At 34.9% G+C, this 18,616-nt stretch overlaps 1 protein-coding gene and 1 long non-coding RNA gene across 5 annotated transcripts in view; one reads left to right on the top strand and one right to left on the bottom strand.

Moving 5' to 3' along the window:
- The window catches only part of LOC141456206 (uncharacterized), a 304,563-nt gene that overhangs the window by 161,142 nt on the left and 124,805 nt on the right, over positions 1 to 18,616 (bottom strand). The window lies entirely within an intron of this gene.
- LOC141456203 (T-box transcription factor TBX20-like) overlaps positions 1 to 18,616 on the top strand; it is a 159,443-nt gene that overhangs the window by 117,849 nt on the left and 22,978 nt on the right. The window contains exons 5-6 of one of the 2 annotated variants that reach the window (XM_074131952.1): positions 3,109 to 3,185; positions 13,819 to 13,839. In XM_074131952.1, coding sequence (XP_073988053.1) covers positions 3,109 to 3,185; positions 13,819 to 13,839 — 98 coding nt within the window. The remainder of the gene's footprint in view (positions 1 to 3,108; positions 3,186 to 13,818; positions 13,840 to 18,616) is intronic. The other variant, XM_074131953.1, reaches the window with a different exon arrangement.

Raw genomic sequence — 18,616 nt, 5'->3', positions numbered from 1 at the left:
TTTTTTATTTAACATCTTTAACTAGAATTATTTCTACGTTAGCGGGGACAAATTGATGATAGTCTTTTAGAAGTTCACTAATCCAAAATATCAATAAATCTCTAAGATAGTAATACTTTCTCAGGCTTAACTTACCCAAGTAATGTACGAGGGTCGTTTGAAAAGTCCGTGCTAAGTCAGAGAGATAGCACCCACTGGCGCGTATCGAGGTTATGTTTAGTTAGTAGCATCTCTTGGAAGAACACACACCAAGTTTCAGCCAGATCGGTCTATTTCTTTGTGTTTGGCATTCGTTTGAATCGAGGAAGTCGAGTGATTTTCAAAAAATGGACGAAAAAGAATTTCGTGTGTTGATTAAACACTACTTTATGAAAGGCAAAACGCCTCAGGAGACTAAAGAGAAGCTAGATAAACATTATGGTGACTCTGCACCTTCGATTAGAACAGTTTATAAGTGGTTTCAAAATTTTCGGAGTGGCCATGTGGGCACAAGTGACGCTGAACGTTCTGGACGCCCTGTTGAGGTTACTACTCCAGAAATCATTGATAAAATCCATGATATGGTGATGGATGATAGAAGAGTGAAGGTGCGTGAGATTGCTAGTGCTGTGGGCATCTCGAATGAACGGGTACATAATATTTTGCATCAACATTTGGACATGACAAAGCTATCCGCAAGATGGGTGCCGCGATTGCTCATGCTTGACCAAAAACGAAATCTTGTGAAGTGTTGCAAGGACGGTTTGCAGCTGTTCCAGAAGAATCCGCAGGACTTTAAGCGTCGTTTCGTCACTGTGGATGAAACATGGATACATCACTACACTCCTGAGACCAAAGAACAATCTAAACAATGGGTTACCAAGGGGGAATCTGCGCCAAAAAAGGCGAAGACCGTTCCTTCGGCCGGAAAGATTATGGCGACTGTCTTTTGGGATTCGCAAGGAATAATCCTCATCGACTATCTGGAAAAGGGTAAAACTATTACAGGTGCATATTATTCATCGTTATTGGACCGTTTGAAAACCGAGCTGCAAGAAAAACGCCCACGATTGGCCCACAAAAAAGTCCTTTTCCATCACGACAACGCACCAGCTCACACCTCAGCAGTTGTGGTCGCAAAATTAATGGAAATAGGCTTCCAACTCGTTTCACATCCCCCCTATTCTCCAGACTTGGCTCCCTCGGACTACTATTTGTTCCCCAATATGAAGAAATGGCTGGCGGGAAAAAGATTTTATGCAAACGAGAAGGTGATTGCAGAAACGAATGGCTATTTTTCAGACTTGGACAAATCCTATTATTCGGAAGGGATCAACAAACTAGAGCAGCGTTGGACGAAGTGTATAAGCCTAAAAGGAGACTATGTTGAAAAATAAAAAAGGTTTACCCCAAAAAATTAAGTAGTTTTTATTTTTGCACGGACTTTTCAAACGACCCTCGTACACAACTAGTATGCGTCTAAATTCACTGTAAAAACACAGGTTAGGGAAGGGATTAGCCCTGTAGTCAGCGTACTGGATTTAAACGATGTGGTATTGGGTTTAAATCTAACTGTTTACCATTAGATTTTCATTTTTCCGGAACTTCTTAAAACTTATTGTTTGATGAAAGAACAGTGTTATTGTAAGGAGAGAGAGCAATGCTGAGAGAACGTCAATAAGTTCCGAGCGCCCTAATAACAACCTTTAGGTGATGAAGCGCCCTGAATTAACAAAAACATATTGGTGCAGAAGTAGTATGGATAAATAGCGTTTTAGGTGAAAAGTTAACCGCAATGTTTAATTAAAATTAAAGCATTAACTTTAGGGATCAAATGAAACCGGCTCGTGGGAATATTATTTTGCTCTTAAAGATGAGTGAGCAGCGTTCAAATTTTAGGAACGGCACCCTTTAAGATCTTAACATAGAACTACACACTTTAAATTACTGCGTTAATTAATTAGCGTAAGTTAACCACAATCAACAAACACTACGATGAACTTTATATTGTATATACCTACACAGTAATAGTACTTAGTTTGAACTTCCCTTTCCTTTCAACATTCCTTTATTACGTAAACAAATATAAACCAATTTGTAATTTTTGACTTCATTCGTAATTAATTAAGTTTTTAATGACCAGCTAACGAGCAACAGATGTATAACTTCACTTTAACATCGATTTAGATCGATAATCTTGTCAGGAAATAATTTTTTATATGTATAAAAAAATAACCAACTCCTTTTACATATTTTACTTATGATAAATTAACTTCCTTTTACTATTCTATTTTCTTGATTACGTTTGTTTTAACTAACTTGGTGTTTTAACTAATTTAGTGGTGAGAAAATTTGCAGAATAATTTGAACGAGAGATAATGAGATGAACATCAATTTGGGAAGCGTAATTTGACTTGTTTATTTTCTCTTACACCACTTAAGAGGGAGTACTGTGCTCATATTAAGTTTCTTTCATTAAGTAAGTTCTGTATGTGTATTATGTTACGTGGTTGTTTCATGTTATAAGAAGTTAGGAAAGATTGGTCCAAGTTAGGACGCTTCCCTCCCCTAATTGGGATTCGAATCTGATGGTTGGCGTACTCTGTACAAGACTATATTCTGACCAATATCGGACTGCTCCACTTAGGGATATCAGCTGTTAGGAAATGCAGAAAATGGGTCCAGATGGAGGCATCACACAATGTGTTGACAAAAAAGTGTCAGTAGCACTTTAAAATACTTAATACTTGAAGTATAAACGAAGCTCTGGCTGGGAGAAGATTATATCGAAATTTAGTTAGCAAAGTTTTAAGAATAACTTTGATGCATCTAAGGCAATCTTGATTCATAAATCAAGGTAATCGAGCCATCTAGTAGATTTTGATTAACCAGTGCTGGTTCGCTCGATCTATAAGAAATAATCAGCCCAGTAGTTTGTTTTTGGAGGAAGAAAATTAACCAAAATATAGTCGAACTTTTCAAAGTCTCAAAGTGAATAAGTATCTGGGAGAAATTTATTGTTATTTTTGTTGAAATTCATTTTGATTCTAGATTTCATTTTTCTCTTTTATTGTAAAATTTGTATTAAATACAAAATTTGTTAATAATAAATATTATTCTTTTCCACAGATAACCAAATTGAAAATAGACAGTAATCCGTTTGCCAAAGGTTTCAGGGATTCATCCAGATTAACAGATTTCGATAGGTGCGTACCATTTTGTTTTTTCTAAAACAGTTTTGTAACTATGAGCAGATTTTTTAAAATTAATATTCTAAAAAATATATTCTGTGATTGAAAATATCATTATGTTATTCACAAGTGAGACGAAGGTTCGAGACCAGTTCATGGGTGTAAACTTTTTTTTTTTTATATTATTATTATTTATATTTTCTGCTTCATTATAAATATGTGTTAAATTGTTTGTCATAACTACAAATATACTGTATGGCTGGGACTCTGGTATAGAATTACCGATGAAGAGTATATAATACAGTCGGAGAGTGTAATGTGATAAAAATTCCTACCACCTAAAGTGTGTCTCGCTGATCAGATCATTATCCATTTTTTTTTTTCAGTTCTACCGACTGAAAACTTTTCATCTTTTATTATTTTATTTTATTTTTCTGAAGTTCTTCAGAACAGTTCAACACTATCTTTTATGTTCAGTCACAAATTGAATAAATATTCAGATTTTATTAGCCGTGACAACTTTTATTTATTTATATTATATTTGTTTTTATCTTTTTTTTTGCATTTTATATTTTTTAAACGAAGTTCAAGAATTCCATTGATAAATCATTGTTTCTGTCGATAAGAAACACTATAATCTCCTTAAATATTTTTATTAATTTCTTACCTAATTAAATATAGGCCTAATTTAAGGGGTTATAGGCAGTCAGAGGCGCCAAAAAAGTCATTTTTCAATTTTTTTGGGGGGAAAAACGTGTTTACTTTTTTTATTCCGGAACTTTTGCGTCATATCAGTCTATGTTTAAAGCACTTATTGTAATTTTTTCGTTACAAATTAATAATAATTGTACTAATGGCGAATATTTTAATGCAACACGTCAAAAAAATGCAACCCTCTCGTGGACATGATATCTTGAGACTGGGTCATGTGAAATCAAAATTTCGAAAAGATTTCGTTAGTAGATGACTTTATCTCGTACTTGACCGAAGGATTTAGAAAAAAATTGAATTCTTAATTTTTGGGACAACTTTAAAGTTTGAGTCACGATTTTCACTAAAAAAATTGACAATTTTATGTTTGTAAAACAAGTTCTATTCATTGAAAAAAAAAATCCTTCGTCCAAGTACGATTTTAATATGTGTAAAAGAAATACGTAAAATTTCAAAAAGATCGGTGCAGTAGATTTTGAGATATCGTGTCCACCGACTTTGAAAATGTAGTTTTGAGAAAAACGCGTTTAAAGTTTTTCAGCGGTTAAAGGTTTGCGAATAAAACTTGGATAATCTTTTTTTCAACTTACACAGAGTCATCGATTCCTGGTCCATAAAATAAGTCCTCCATGTCTTCCAAAATGTCGCAAGTTTTCCGATTTCTGCTGTCTGCGTAGGATTCTTGTCTCCCTCGTAGCAAGTTGCGCTCTGTGCTCAGCGATGGTAATTCGAACGGTCGGGGCTTGTAAACACTTTCACTCTTACAATTTTGCTCGGATCGACTTGAAATTTTAGGACAACATTCCTAAGATACTATACTTTAATAGAAAAAAATAATAAAAAAAATCGATTTTTTCAAATTTCTGACTGCCCATAACCCCTTAAGCAGCTGTTTCTTTATTATTTTCTTCAATGGTTTGGCATTCCAAAAATTGGATAGCTTCTATCATTCAAATCATTAAATTTTACCATATCTTCAAATTGATGAAGGATCGTGACATTCTACAGAAAACAACCTGGAACTGCCTACATACCTTTCTGGCACAAGCCAATTCCGAAACACTTGGAGCACCATTCAAAATATATTCCAAATAACCAAATCCTTGTATAAAATGGTAATCGATAGTTTTATTAAATCTACTCCCAATACGGCAATAATGGCTAGTCTTCACGTACAGAAGGCAAAACAAAAAACGTTTTCTGTATGCCAAAAAATATGTAACTCGTTCATTTGGCCTCTAAAAACTATTATCTAATAACAATTCACTTCAGTTAGTTTTGAATTGACGAAGAAAACTGCAAGAAAAAAATGCTTGCAGAAGCAAGAAAGCTCAATAAAATAATATAACTTGAGGAACTCATAATTTTTTGACAAACTAATTACACAGTAGAAAAGAAAAAGACGATTATTTTTAGGCAGTTTTAGTGAGGAAACGTAAACAGGAAACCGGAAGTGAATAGATAATTTCTAGAAATGTTGGTGTGTACAACAGGTGTCAAGTTACCAGTTCTCTCACATAAATCTGTTGTAAGTGTCCGTCATTTGGTTCACGGGTGAACTAGGTTTGTTCTCTTCTACATTACTACAAAATTATATTGTTGGGTTTCTTTTCTTTCTATCTTAATGGGCGATAATAAAAGAAGTTTATTGCTTCTTCATTTTTTAAAAATTACTGAGACTTCCATATTCCTTTTTGTCAGTTATCCATGGTCGTTTCTATGGAATCAGTATCATCAAAGCCCTAACAAACCTTGGCACTAAAATATTTTATAACATGCGATGGTGGTTTCAAGTAAAACCTACCGAAATTTAGTTGATATTTGAAAGCCGTAATTCCTTGTTTGCAATTCTGTTTTTTGATATGCTAGTGACGTAGTAGGAAACGAATGGTCAGATTAGTGAAACTGAGTTTGTCAGAGTGGATGTGGTTAGCCACAAATATTTGGAAAAACCATTTCTGTATTAAGTGCGACAGTTACTCGATCCGATAAGTCTGGAAATGCAAATTGCTTTTTTCCATTTTCTCTCATTTCTTCTCGTTTCTTTTCGGCTCCTTGACCCCCCCTCTTTCCATGAGTCATCGTGTCACTGTGCTAAAGTTTCTTTCAAGCATTCTCACATTCGTATGAACTTAAGTTCGCCTAGGATGGTGACAAGCAAAAATCAAAACAACTAAGAAATAATGCTATTTTTCAAGTTGTAAGACCATTTATCTAGACAGTCCGGTACAAGCAAGGAGAAGGAAGATATGCAACTTTTCGGATCAAATTGTGTACAGGATTCAGACGCTCTACCCAATCAGTTCTAATAATTGAAACTCCTCGCAAAAAAATACAAAGAAAAAGATCTGAAACACTAAATATTGCAGTCTTAAAAAGTTACTTTCTTTTTCCTACTTTGCTATTTCTGAACTTTAAATGTGGCTCTTCATGGCTTTGCATTCACCCTAGCTGAAACTCAAGAGATTCTGTTTTAGGTGGCCTAGATTATTTAAACAGGAACGCCTAACAGTTGAAGATAAATAAGCACTTTTCCAAACTGTTTCAGGGGATTACAATGTGGATGTGGCATGTTAACTGCTCGAAAAAATTTGCCTGAACAGATATGGAGCCAAATTGAAATTACCAAAATGTAAGGGGAAACGAAGGGGATTAATTAAAAAAAATTGATGTGGGGTTTATTATAAGAAAACTATGAAATAAATGCAAGAACTTGGAATTTAAATTTACTTTCAAGGAAAATGATAAATTGCCATTTAGAATGGTATGGCTATAGAGTAAAATAGTTGTCTTAAGAATTTGGTACTGTTAACGAATGGTCCGAATAAGAAGGTCTGAAATAAGAAGAAGAATTGGAGGGGTAAATAAGGCAACAAGGAAGTTTCTCTAGTTTTTTCTTTTTGGAGTTCCGCCCTCTCCAAGAAACTAAAAATAAAATTTAACAGTCCGTCTTGAAAAGTGTTCTCCTCTACCGTGAAGAAAGTTAGGCGATCTTCCAGAAAAGGAAGGTAAAAGTTAGGACAATGGAAAAAGAACTACTGGAGATCTTTGAGAAAAGCTAGATTATGAAGGGGGGATACTTGAGGAAATAAGGAAAGAAATGGGAGTTAAAGAGGACAGTTCGACTAGGAAAGCTATGAAAGTAATCTAAACAGAGAGCTCGTGCAAGGGATGAGGCTGAAAAACAAATGTAAAAGAGGTCACATGGAACGGTATGGATGGATGATTTGGAGGAAGAAAATGCTGGATGAGAATGCCAGATAGGGGAAAATGGATTGATGCTCTTGATCCACTTACAGGGGAAAACCGAAAAAGTAAAGTAATTGTAAGAGAATTATCAACAAACTTGAGTAAAAGCTCCGCTTTTTGTGGGGATGGCACTTTGGATAAAAGATTAGCGAATTTCACTTAAAATACTGAGAAATTCTAGTTTAATGCTTGAAGAAAATCCAGAAAACTCAGGATTGCCTCAGAAATTACTGTAAGAGATAAGAAATAGTGGGCCAAACATTAATTTACAGATTACATTAATAACACGATTTAATACTTATCAATTGCAAGTCGAAGAGCCCAAGAATCGTGGTCTACAGAGTGAAACGATTAAAAAGAATGAAAAATAAAAACCATGTGCTACTGTAAATAAAAAATGGAGACTAAATAGACTTCAATAATTTATTAAATATTCAAAAAATTAAACAAGTAATAAAAAATTATTACTTGAGTAACGTATTTTGAATACATAACTAGTTTAATGGGGAGGTTCTTACTTAGTTACAGATCGTACAGCAGCGATATTATGGAAATGTACATTACTCTGTGGGAGGGCTTCTACTATATACTCCAGAGTGGGACCCTTGTCGTCCAGAAAGGGCGAGGGAGACGTATTGAGTGAAGAATTGGGTGATCCATCATTGTATTGTAAGATCTTGACAGTGATGACACGTGAAGGATACACACGTGGGATACAGACAGCAAGAAGACAGGAAGAAGGAACATGTGTGTGTATGTGTGTGATACCATCATCTCACTACAATACCAACAGCCTTAAAGAGCGCACTTAAGGCTCAGTTATATTCAAGTAGTGTCCTTAGGTCCCGCTCACCGCACTGCCTCTGGGAGCGGCATTCACTTCACGTCATATTCTTGTATTCATTATTGCTGTACCTTGATTGCATAGGCCGTCAATCATTATTACCCCCACCTACCTACACAAAAAACCAATACAAATATATCTCTTATTTAATGTGTTGCACATAGATACGGACGCGCGCGTGCGCTCCCAAAACTCACTGCCAGATTGGTGTGGTCTGTTGAGGACACAATAGAAGGAAATATATGGTAATAATTGAATTAAATTAAAATAGAATGGTATCCAATCAGATTTAATGCTTTCTATTGTTTTTATTGTCCCTGTGTTTATTATTTTATTCAAAATCTTATTTTAATATTCTTTACCGTAGGTTTGGTTTCTTAAAATTATAGTTTTTTTTTTTTTTTTTTTTTTTTTAATTTAAAGCGCGTCAACACCTTAGGTATTATTGGTGCTCGGAGCTTCTATCACCGAGTACTGCCGGTTTACACTCTTGTTTCCTCACAAACAAATTTATTAACATTATGGAAGAACTTAATGAAACAATTAAGGACATAATTCTGCAGAAACGGGTACAAATTAAAATACATTGAATTTATCCGCGGCAAGCATGTTTATTGTATTTCTGACCGGTTTCGGACTTTAATTCATCTTTCAATTTGTTGTAGAGAATTCATCTTCACTTGTGTCTCTATCCCTGTAATACACTAGCTGATTCCAAGTGCAGCGCGAGACGGAAACATAGCGGAAGTCAAAATCTTTACACTAAACTGATTAATCAATCTCTAGAGATGAATGAATCCGGTCAGGAATACAATAAACACGCGTACTAAGGACAGATAGAAATAATAAAAATATTATCCAACACTGCCAACCTAACCACATTTTCAAAAAAAAAAAAATTTTCCCCTACACATAGTAAAATTAAGATCGTGTACTTTATAGAATTGAGTTTATAGCGGAAGTACATATTCTAAGGAGCTTTGAGTGCGATAAAAATGTTCTTAGCCTAAGAAACAGAGATGAATGCGTGCGAGTAAACCGGAAATCTAAAAAATAACGAGTTTCAGAAAGCTTAACTAATCTATTCCGTTTTTGACGCTTTCGAAATCAACTTTTTGGCCAAACACTCAAAACCTGATATGTGTTCTAAATTTTAAATGATTTTTAAGAAAAGTCCTTAAAGTGATTTTCACAAGTTTGATTCGAATTAATGAAACGGGTTTCATTTTTATTATGAACATAATTCCCAGAAAAACTAAATTTTAAGAATGTTCACGCGGCACTGTTATTTGAAGCTAACCTCTAAAGTGTTTCTTTAAGATAATATGTCTACCTACCACTCCTCCACTGAGATAATAAAACAAGAACAAGTGTTTTAAAGTAAAAAAATTCTCGATTTTCTATAATCTTTGAATTTAAAATGATTATTGCAAACATTTATTGCATTTAAAACAATTTTCCCAGCAAATATACTCTGACAATAAGTTCAAAAAAATTAATAATCGTCTACTAAAAAAAAAACAGATCTGCACTCCAAACCCGACTTGCAACTGTAAAGATGCAGATTAATTGCATATTAACATTTAAAGGTGATTTTAACGACACATTAAAGCCATGTTAATAACACAATTTTTTTTAAAGAAATGAATAACTTTGTAAGCTCTGGGATAAGAAACGTAAAAAAATAAAAAAAATCAAATGAAGTGAAAGTCCAATATGCCATTTAAACATTCTCCGCACTAATGTATTTGTGATGTTTAAGGCAAATCACCTGCAATCGTTTACGAAATATCACTTGGGAACTTTCGCCAAAATCTAGTTACGAGATGTGGTGGTGACGAAGCATCTGCGGGCATTGATGTTTCTTTTATTTCCAGTTTATGCAGTTCACATGCATGCAGACAAACCGTTCTTCTCCTCCTCGGAGTATCCTAAAACCATGAATTTAAAAGAAAGTCTTCTTTGTTCCCTGCTTTTGTATTCTTTATTTGGACGCTACATTTGAATGAGAAGTCCGTAAGCGTTAGTTAAGTGTTAAGAATAAGAATACCACTAAATGACAGACATCAATTACTATCTAGATTGCAACTAGTTAACAAGGGGGTTAGTTTTGATATTACGATATCTCGCCAGCCTGATTTAACAACACTCACTCATTGGTCAGCACCAAAAATTTCAAACGCACGCTGTAATAAAAACACAAGAATTTTCAGTCATTTCAGTCAACTATGATTTTATTTTTTCTAAGAGCTCCTAGGAAGAGAAAATCTAAGGCCAACAGCTGGATTCAAACCCGGAATCTCGGCTTGGGAATCCAGTATGCTAATCCCTTCCCTGAATAACATGCTTTAATCAGGACTGATCTGTCTAGGTCCTCTTTATATACTCCTCAGGTGTTTCTAGTATCCATTGGAATATCCAGAATCATCTCTTAGAATACATATCTCAGAATTTCCTCGAACCATCTCAGAACAGACTGAAGAGAATTCTAAGAGATGGTTCTGCATATTCCAGTGGATACTAGAAGCACCTGGGGAGTAAAGAGGACCTAGACAGATCAGTCCTGATTAGAGCATGTTATTCAGAGAAGAAATTAGCATACTGGATTCCCACGCGGAGATCCCGGGTTCGAATGCAGCTGCTGGCCTTAGATTTTCTCTTCCTAGGAGCTCTGATAATTCTGCCTAGTGGTAAATGGGAGAAGTACACGTAACAGTCCTCTATAGACAGTGGTATTTCAAAATTGTTATAATATTTTCAGCATAGGCATTGTATGAGGTCACGGAGCCATCGAAATGTTAAGCCTAAAGCAAGGACCACTAAATGGTAATTTATGAAATCCAAAGAAAATTTCGGTCTAGAATAATTACTTCTTTTTAACAGAACAATAAAACCTTTGAAGGAGATGTGGCACTAAACACTCGAATTTCGATAATTTGTTACAACCACAGGAATGACAGTTTCTCTTTCTCTGTAGAGTGCCGGAACAAGTGCTAAATAAAACTAACATTAACAGTGACTTTGGAATGGAGAAGCTGTGAGTAAGCATGGAGCATGATCTCTTGAAGGAGAGCCACTAAATTATTGAGAAGGACAATTGTTGTTGGTGGGTGAGTTTGATTGAAATGTTTGGTATGAGTCTGAACAAACAGGAGAGATGGTGTAAACTTTATGAAGTAGGCTATTCAAGACGTGAAGTACCATTAGATGATGAGGCATACCGCCAAGTACACTCTGTGTGTGGCCGACCTTCCGATACTACAACTTGTTTCCTCCTTCCAAGTCTACTTACACCACCTTTCCTACTAGAGCTTACTGGAATTAAAGAGTAAAAAGTACCGCAAACCAATCTTCATTCATTTTCTCCAGTCTAACTTCTTTGTCTCCCGCTTCACTTAAGAAAGAACCACTGAGATATACTATAACTATTCTACCATCTCTAGAGATCCGTTCTGATGAACAGAGACAGAATTAGAGAATTCAACTTGAAGTGTAGAGCAAAAAAGGCAAGGGGCAGACAAAAACAGATGATGGGTGTAAGAATTACAAATTGAAAAATTAAATCTTGGTGTGACTCCAGACACACACTCACACAACAGAGAGAGAGGGTCGGAGGAGGAGGTGCGGCCCCTAAGGCAATCAAAATTTCATTAGAGCAGTACCCCGCACGCCCCTTTAAAGAGCAACAGAAAGCCAACTGGGGGCCTTTACCATCACATCAGCGAGCAGCATCCGGGCAACCGCGTCTGCTGCACAAAACAGTTCTGTTAGCGCGAGAGGTTTTTTTTTTATATATATATTTTAATTATCAATTAAAGCTTCTTACCCAGTTGTGAGGGGAAAAAAAATCTTGCGTAATCACTCACGGACTTATTCTTACCAGTTCAGGTAATTACAGGGATAGAATGCATTAATAATACAATACATAAGTGCATCTCTGTTGAAAAAAAGTAAGATGTTACAGGATCACCAGAACCCATTTCTTGGCTAAAGAAAAAGTGTGAAATCGTCTTCAACTAAATGAGAGAAAACCTCGCGAGGTTCCTAAACCATTTCACTGGGATGGTGGGGGAAGATGGGTAATTAATAGCCGAAAGTTTTCTTACGCTGGTAAGTTTTACTTTACTTCTGCGGGGCTTAACGTCCAACTTCCAATTTAGGTGCAGTGGACGGGAGCGAAAGCTCATACCCATTTTTTCTAACAAATAAAAAGTAGCCATACGCGGGATTCGAACTGGTGATCTCCAACTTACAAAGCCAAGCTCTCTAGACCAACACCCGCCCCTTTCTGCCATTACTATTGACATTATTTCAGCACAGAATTTATGTATTATATGATTACTTTTCATAAATAATTATAGAGGGGGCTAATTTTATCCGTTTTAACAGGACAGTGTTTTTTTTCCGACCGGTTATGCAATTTCATCGATTATCTGAGGACGATTTATCAGTTTATTGTGACTCCCATTTGTATTGTTTCTGCTACATACTAGCCTTAAAACTACCACGCAATGCAAGAGCGATTCTATTGGATTTATTTTCTATATTTAGCTAATTTAAATTTAATTAAATGACCAGCGCTAATGAGCTTGATGTCGAAACATCCCCCTAATCAAAATAAGTGACAACATCTTAGTTACCTTGCCTACCAACTCAATAACTTTAAAGTACCAGAAATTGTTTTAAACATCCTCCGTCTGTTATTTAATCAAGTCCAAAATTATGATTACATAGGTGTGGAAGTTTCAGTGTGAGAGAGTTTCAATTATATTTAAGGCGGACATCATCAAAACAAAAAGAAAGGGTTTCCCACTCCTCAGGAGTCAGCCCCTACACTGTTGGTATCTCTGTTCTACCAAAGCAATTACACGGTACTTTAACGGAATTACATCAAGCATCTCCCCTCTAAGCACCTTTACCGCGGCTAGCTATACTACTTTCTAATCACTCAGTTTGAGCCGCAACACTGTCATTACATGTATATAATACATAATGTATAATACACATTTAAACTGCTTCAAATACTCATTGCAAGTTCGCTAGTCTGCAATACATTTAACAAAGAGTAGATTGTGTGGGCTTCAAATCTTAAGTTCAGCTATAAATTTTTGCTATTCAAGATCCCTCGAAACATTACTAAAGCTATTTTAAGTGAATTAAGTATAGATAATCTAACAATCTTAATTGGAGCAATAAAACACAAATTGATCTGGTATAAAGGTTCTATAACTAAGTTCCAGAAGCCAGCAAGTTTAATGAAAAACCGTGGAAACTTTTGATGAGAAAATTTTCTGATCTGATTTCTGAAAACCTCTTCAAACAAAACAAACAAAAAATCAAATTTTCTATCGAAAAATGCTTCAAATAAATCTGATTCTTGAGCATTTTCACAGCTACCATGAAAACTGTTAAGTTATTTTAAGGTTCTGATTCTATTCAGTTGAGGTTGCACTTCCAGTCTGGCAGAGTTTGGCCAATATGTTACTTTATGAACGGAAGGAAGAATGTTATAAAAAGGAAATATGTTGAAATTGTTGCTTCGCTTTTAATTTCGAACTTCGAAGTGTTCTTTACAACTAAGATTTTTCCATTTTCTTTTAGTTAATCTACTTTTTGAAGTGGAATTTAACCAAAAACTTGGTCCCTATCTGATAACCTAACCTCTTCACTTTAAACATTCTGTTTCTTTCTCGAATATCGTTTAAAGCCTTTATTTTCCTTAAAATGTTCCAATTTCTGACAATTTATTTTTTTAATACAATTTATTATTTATTTAACAAGTGAGGTGGTAACCATGACAACCTGCCGCAAAGTGATCATTTATAATTTTGTATTTATGTTTAGTAACGGCTGGATGGATTTCTGGTGAGTCCGCAAATATATTATCACTATTTCTTTTTAAATATTGATTTCTTGTTTTTTTTTTGTATATTTGAACACAATTGAAATTGAACAATCTTAAGAAAATAACCAGAAATGTGTAAATGCGTAATCAAGTTTTGTTTTACTGGCCATTCAGAAGGCATTTGAGAATACCACAATCTCAATAGTTTCCTTCCTTTAGCGCACTCCAGTTTTGTTTTGTCTTAAATAAAAATTTAAATTAAATTTTTACCGAGTACTAAGATTATTCTGACTCTTTAATCTGCCCAAATATTTACAAAAAATAAGAATTTAGAATTAATCAAGGAAACTAGAAATTATATATATATTTGTTTTCAGTTTCGGGCTTTCCTTTGAAAGAAATAAGATAAAATACCGCAATGTTCTTCACAAATTCTCTCTCGTACGGAATGTGCGTTCTTAAATAGGTTGTATAAATAGAGCGAACGCTACAAAAGACAAATTCTAACATCAAAGAAAGTATTAACTTCTCTTAATAATAGATAATACCATTGTTACCACTAAAGGATGTTCTCGTAGAGTCACTATGCGGAACTATGCAGACAAACTTCAAGATTCCGCTTGAGCCCGCTCAAGTAGTCACCTCTCTTGTTAATCAAAACCTCTATCCGTTTCTCTGCTTAATTACGCACGTAACTATTCTGTAAATGTGGGTAGACCAAGTGAATGAAAGAGTGGGGGAAAGATGGATGGATTGAATTATAGAAAAAAGATTGCGGTAACGGTGCAAGGTGATTGTTTGATGTCTTCTGCTTATAATGGTTAGCAACGTAGAGGTTTTTAAATGGAATAAGCGCTTCCTGTAAGGGGTAAAGGACTATCTAATTCTTAAGGCGCCACGATAGCCGAGCGATTAGAGGCGAGACCTGTAAAGCTAATATGTATTGTTGGTTAGTTGGTTCGATTCCCGGTCTCCAGCCCTTGGATTTTATTTAATGGTTAATAAAAGAAATTTACGGTAAAGTAGGTTTGCTAGTCCCTCCGTCCATGGCATCTAATTTGAGTAGTTGGACGTAAAGCATGCCTGAAAAAATAGGCGATTACTTTACTATCTAATTCAAAAATACGGAATCTCTGAACGTTCTTCAGCCTATCAACATAACCAACAATACTCAACAACATAACCCTCATACAGTGTAAAATCCAAAGAAATGTGATGGGTTTAGTAGAACCATTACTTAGAGCTAGCGAACCCATAGAGACAAACTTCATATTGCGAATGAGAGCTGCAATGAATCTTTTACTATTTCTGAGGAATCCTGAGTACTCAGTCTATATCTTTCAGTTTATATATATTTTAATAGAATTGTGAATAATGTTTTAATTTCCCCAAGATAATTTGTAAGCACGCGGGTCTCTCTTTTTTGCTTTGTAGTCCTGAAAAGGAACTAAATATTGTTCGGAACGTTGGCGTAAAGAGTTTTTTTGTTTTTTTACTTATTCATAAAGTGACCCAAATTCAAAATTCTTTCGAAATAATATCTTATCAACAAACGTCAAGCTACTATCTTAAATATTTTACTTGTCAGAGCACTTTGAAATTACAGCCACGTTCTGTACAAATTCATTAAGTCTAACGTAACGAGCGATGTCTGTAGAAGTCTCCCTATTTCAATTCTGTATGAACAGCTACTTTACTAGACTATCCCTTCAGCAGAGTTAACTCTAAATTATTTTTTAGTGAGCAGTGCTTGGTAAATGGACAGAGAAGTTCTTGCTTAAGTACCGAAGTCTCTTAATTTTACACGTTTGCTTTAAAAATGATTGCCCCAAAAAAAATTAATCACACAATGGCCAATACTTCCCCAAATGGTACGCTTTGGAGATGTTATACTCTAGTTCAGTGGGCAACCATTTTACAAGTTAGTTCCCCAAACTTTGGGTTACATGCTGTAGCTAAAACCTCATTTAACAAAGTGGAAGTACTTTAGAAAATGTAACATTAATAAAACAAAGCTAAAAAGAGAAATTACACTCAAAGAGAGATGAAATTAATGGAGGGAAAAGCGATAGGAAATGATATTCCAACATGATATTATTATATTTTTCAATTTAGTCTGTTAGTGACTTCCTTTTAACAGCCCCAGCAGTGATGGAGGTGATGTAACTACGACAAACAGATGTATTTGGCTGGTGGCGCGCCTAATGTTGTCGTCATTATTATTATTATGATAGAGTTTTTTTTTTTTAAGTCTAGGTTAGGTAAATTACCTTCCACAGTTTGGTTATCTGTCTCATTGTGACTTACGACAGCCTTCTGTATAATGTAAACTGGTGGTTGCTACAACATGTTTGCTTCGTGGTAATACACTTAGGCCCGGACTCATAGTGTTGCGTGTTTTGTTACTATTATCATCATTTTTTCTTTTTTTTGGTTTGTATCAGTTGGATTGTCTCTGCAATATTGTTAGAGAGAAATAAGGATGGATTTGATAACTATACTGTTACATTACTACCATACCATCCCCATATCGTTGACTAGTTCATGTGTGGTGTAACTGAAAGGTGTTCCTAGTGAATAGGATCCTAGGGAAATGCTCTCCATACATGTATCTGCATTATCTGTTGTCATTTCGTCATGTCACAATGTAATGAGGTCTGTCAGCCTGTTTTTTCTTTATTTTTATTTTTTGTTCATTCCATTGCCACCTCGATAGTATATAGGAGACAGTGCGTGTACATCTCTAAAGCCCAAGGCCATTAAGATCTTACATTCTGTGTCACTACTTCCTACTTTAAATAAGAAAAAAACAAGTTTTTGATTTAAATCAATATTCAGCCAGTTGTTTTGAACTTCATTTCCTATCTATTTCAAAAAAAATGTTCGCCACTTAGAAATGTAATGTTCCGGTATCCAGCTAGCTTACATTAAAACTGTCCGGTAGGACAGTTGTATAAGGGTTGACCATCAAAAACTGCACGAAAAAGCGTAACGTTGAAAAACACCCAACTTTGACAATTTTTTTCTCTTTTTCTATAAAAGATAAAATTCCCAAATTTTCTTTAAATCTTACTCCAAACCCTCCTTCATAACTGTAATTTTTTTGCAACCACCCAGATCTAATAGGTTTCGAGAAAAAAGTTGCCGAAAATGAGCAAAAACCGCTTTTTCAAAAAATGTTCTTGTTCTTGTTCTTCTTCTTCTTGTTGTTCTTGTTGTTCTTGTTGTTCTTGTTGTTACCTTTTTTGTAAACAACGTAGCGCCTAAACGCGTGAACCGATTTTCATGAATGAGGTGTCATTCGATTGGGAATTTTATGTAGATGTGCCTTTTGGGGGTCTCGGCCCTGTGCATCGAATGGGAGAGGAGTTAGCCCCCTTTATGTAAGGCCCCCTCCAAAATTATTATTACTAATTACTCTGTAAATCGTGGCCCGATTTTGATAAAATTTGGTAGGATGATAGGGTTAGGGCTCCCCTACCTAACAATAAAGCGACGATCTGCTCTTACACTTGTTAAGGGGAAGTATAGCAATCGTTTCAAATTATCGACACGTGAACCGATTTTCATGAATGAAGTGTCATTCGAATCGAAATTTTGTACAGATTTGTACTTTAAAAGTCTCGACGCTATGCCTCATAAGGAGGGGAGTTCGCCCCACCCAAATAAGTCCCTTTCTAAAACTATTATTACCAATATTTCTACAAAGCTTAGTCCGATTTTGATAAAATTTAGCACGAAGAAGTGATTAAAGCTCCTCTACGTGGCTGTGAAGTGCCATCATGCTCTTACACCTACTAAGAGGAAGTACTGCAATCGTTAAAATTATCAATGAGTGAACCGATTTACATCAATGAATTGTCGTTCGATTCAAAATCTTTGCCTTTTAGGGAGAAGTACTGTAATCGCAGTTTATTTTTCTTGCTCCTCTTAAAAGGAAGTACTGAAATCGCAGTTTAATTTTGCTATTTACGTACAAATACCTTCCTATTTTATTCAAAACGCTTTCTCCAAAAAATGGTTATTGAGGATGGTTTGGGGACCGCAACTATAACCATTCTTTAAAAAGATCTCTCTAGTGGTAATTACGGTTCCGATTTAACACCTTATCAGGTTATAATGATAGAATAGCTTATTCCAAATTTTAAAAAAATCTGTAAAGCAGGCGTAACTTTGCTAATAGACAAAAAGGAAAATCTATCCAAAAGGTACAAAAATCTCCTTAACAAAAACTTACAGTTTAAAAAGTTAAGTATAAGGGTTGATTAAACGCCAAAAGGTACACAAATCAGCAAGTACCCAACATTTCATTAATACTTCATTGATATTATTTAAGTAATTTTACCGCATTAATTTTCATTAATATTTTTTAAGAATTTATTAGATGTCACATACCCTTATGCTGGCCAGTTCATTCATAATAGTTATAATTGTGATAAAATGTATATTATATCTTCGTATAAATAGGTACTTTATTTTAACTCTATTCCAAATTATTCTTCTGATTTCTCTTTAATGTGCCCTTTATTCTGAAGTTGTCACATATACATGCATGTTAAATTAGAAAAAGACAAATTTAGAGTCGGCTACTGTTTAAATTTGAATCACGGAGGATTTAAAACAATATTTCAGTCTTGAATTCGTCTTACCGAAATATTCGTGAGCACAATGACACACAGTTAATAACAAGTAGATTATTCAAAATTATATATTCATTTCTCAATTGTAATTTAATTTAGTTCCCCTAATTTTACTTATAGTAAAATACTGGAATAATTAGCTGTCCTAAAAATATGC

This window comes from Rhodnius prolixus, unplaced genomic scaffold (genome assembly GCF_049639745.1).
Source record: "Rhodnius prolixus isolate KJV_2025 unplaced genomic scaffold, Rpr scaffold_4, whole genome shotgun sequence".
NCBI lineage: Eukaryota > Metazoa > Arthropoda > Insecta > Hemiptera > Reduviidae > Rhodnius > Rhodnius prolixus.
Note: the sequence above shows the minus strand (reverse complement) of the source record. Positions and strands in the feature narration are given on the sequence as shown.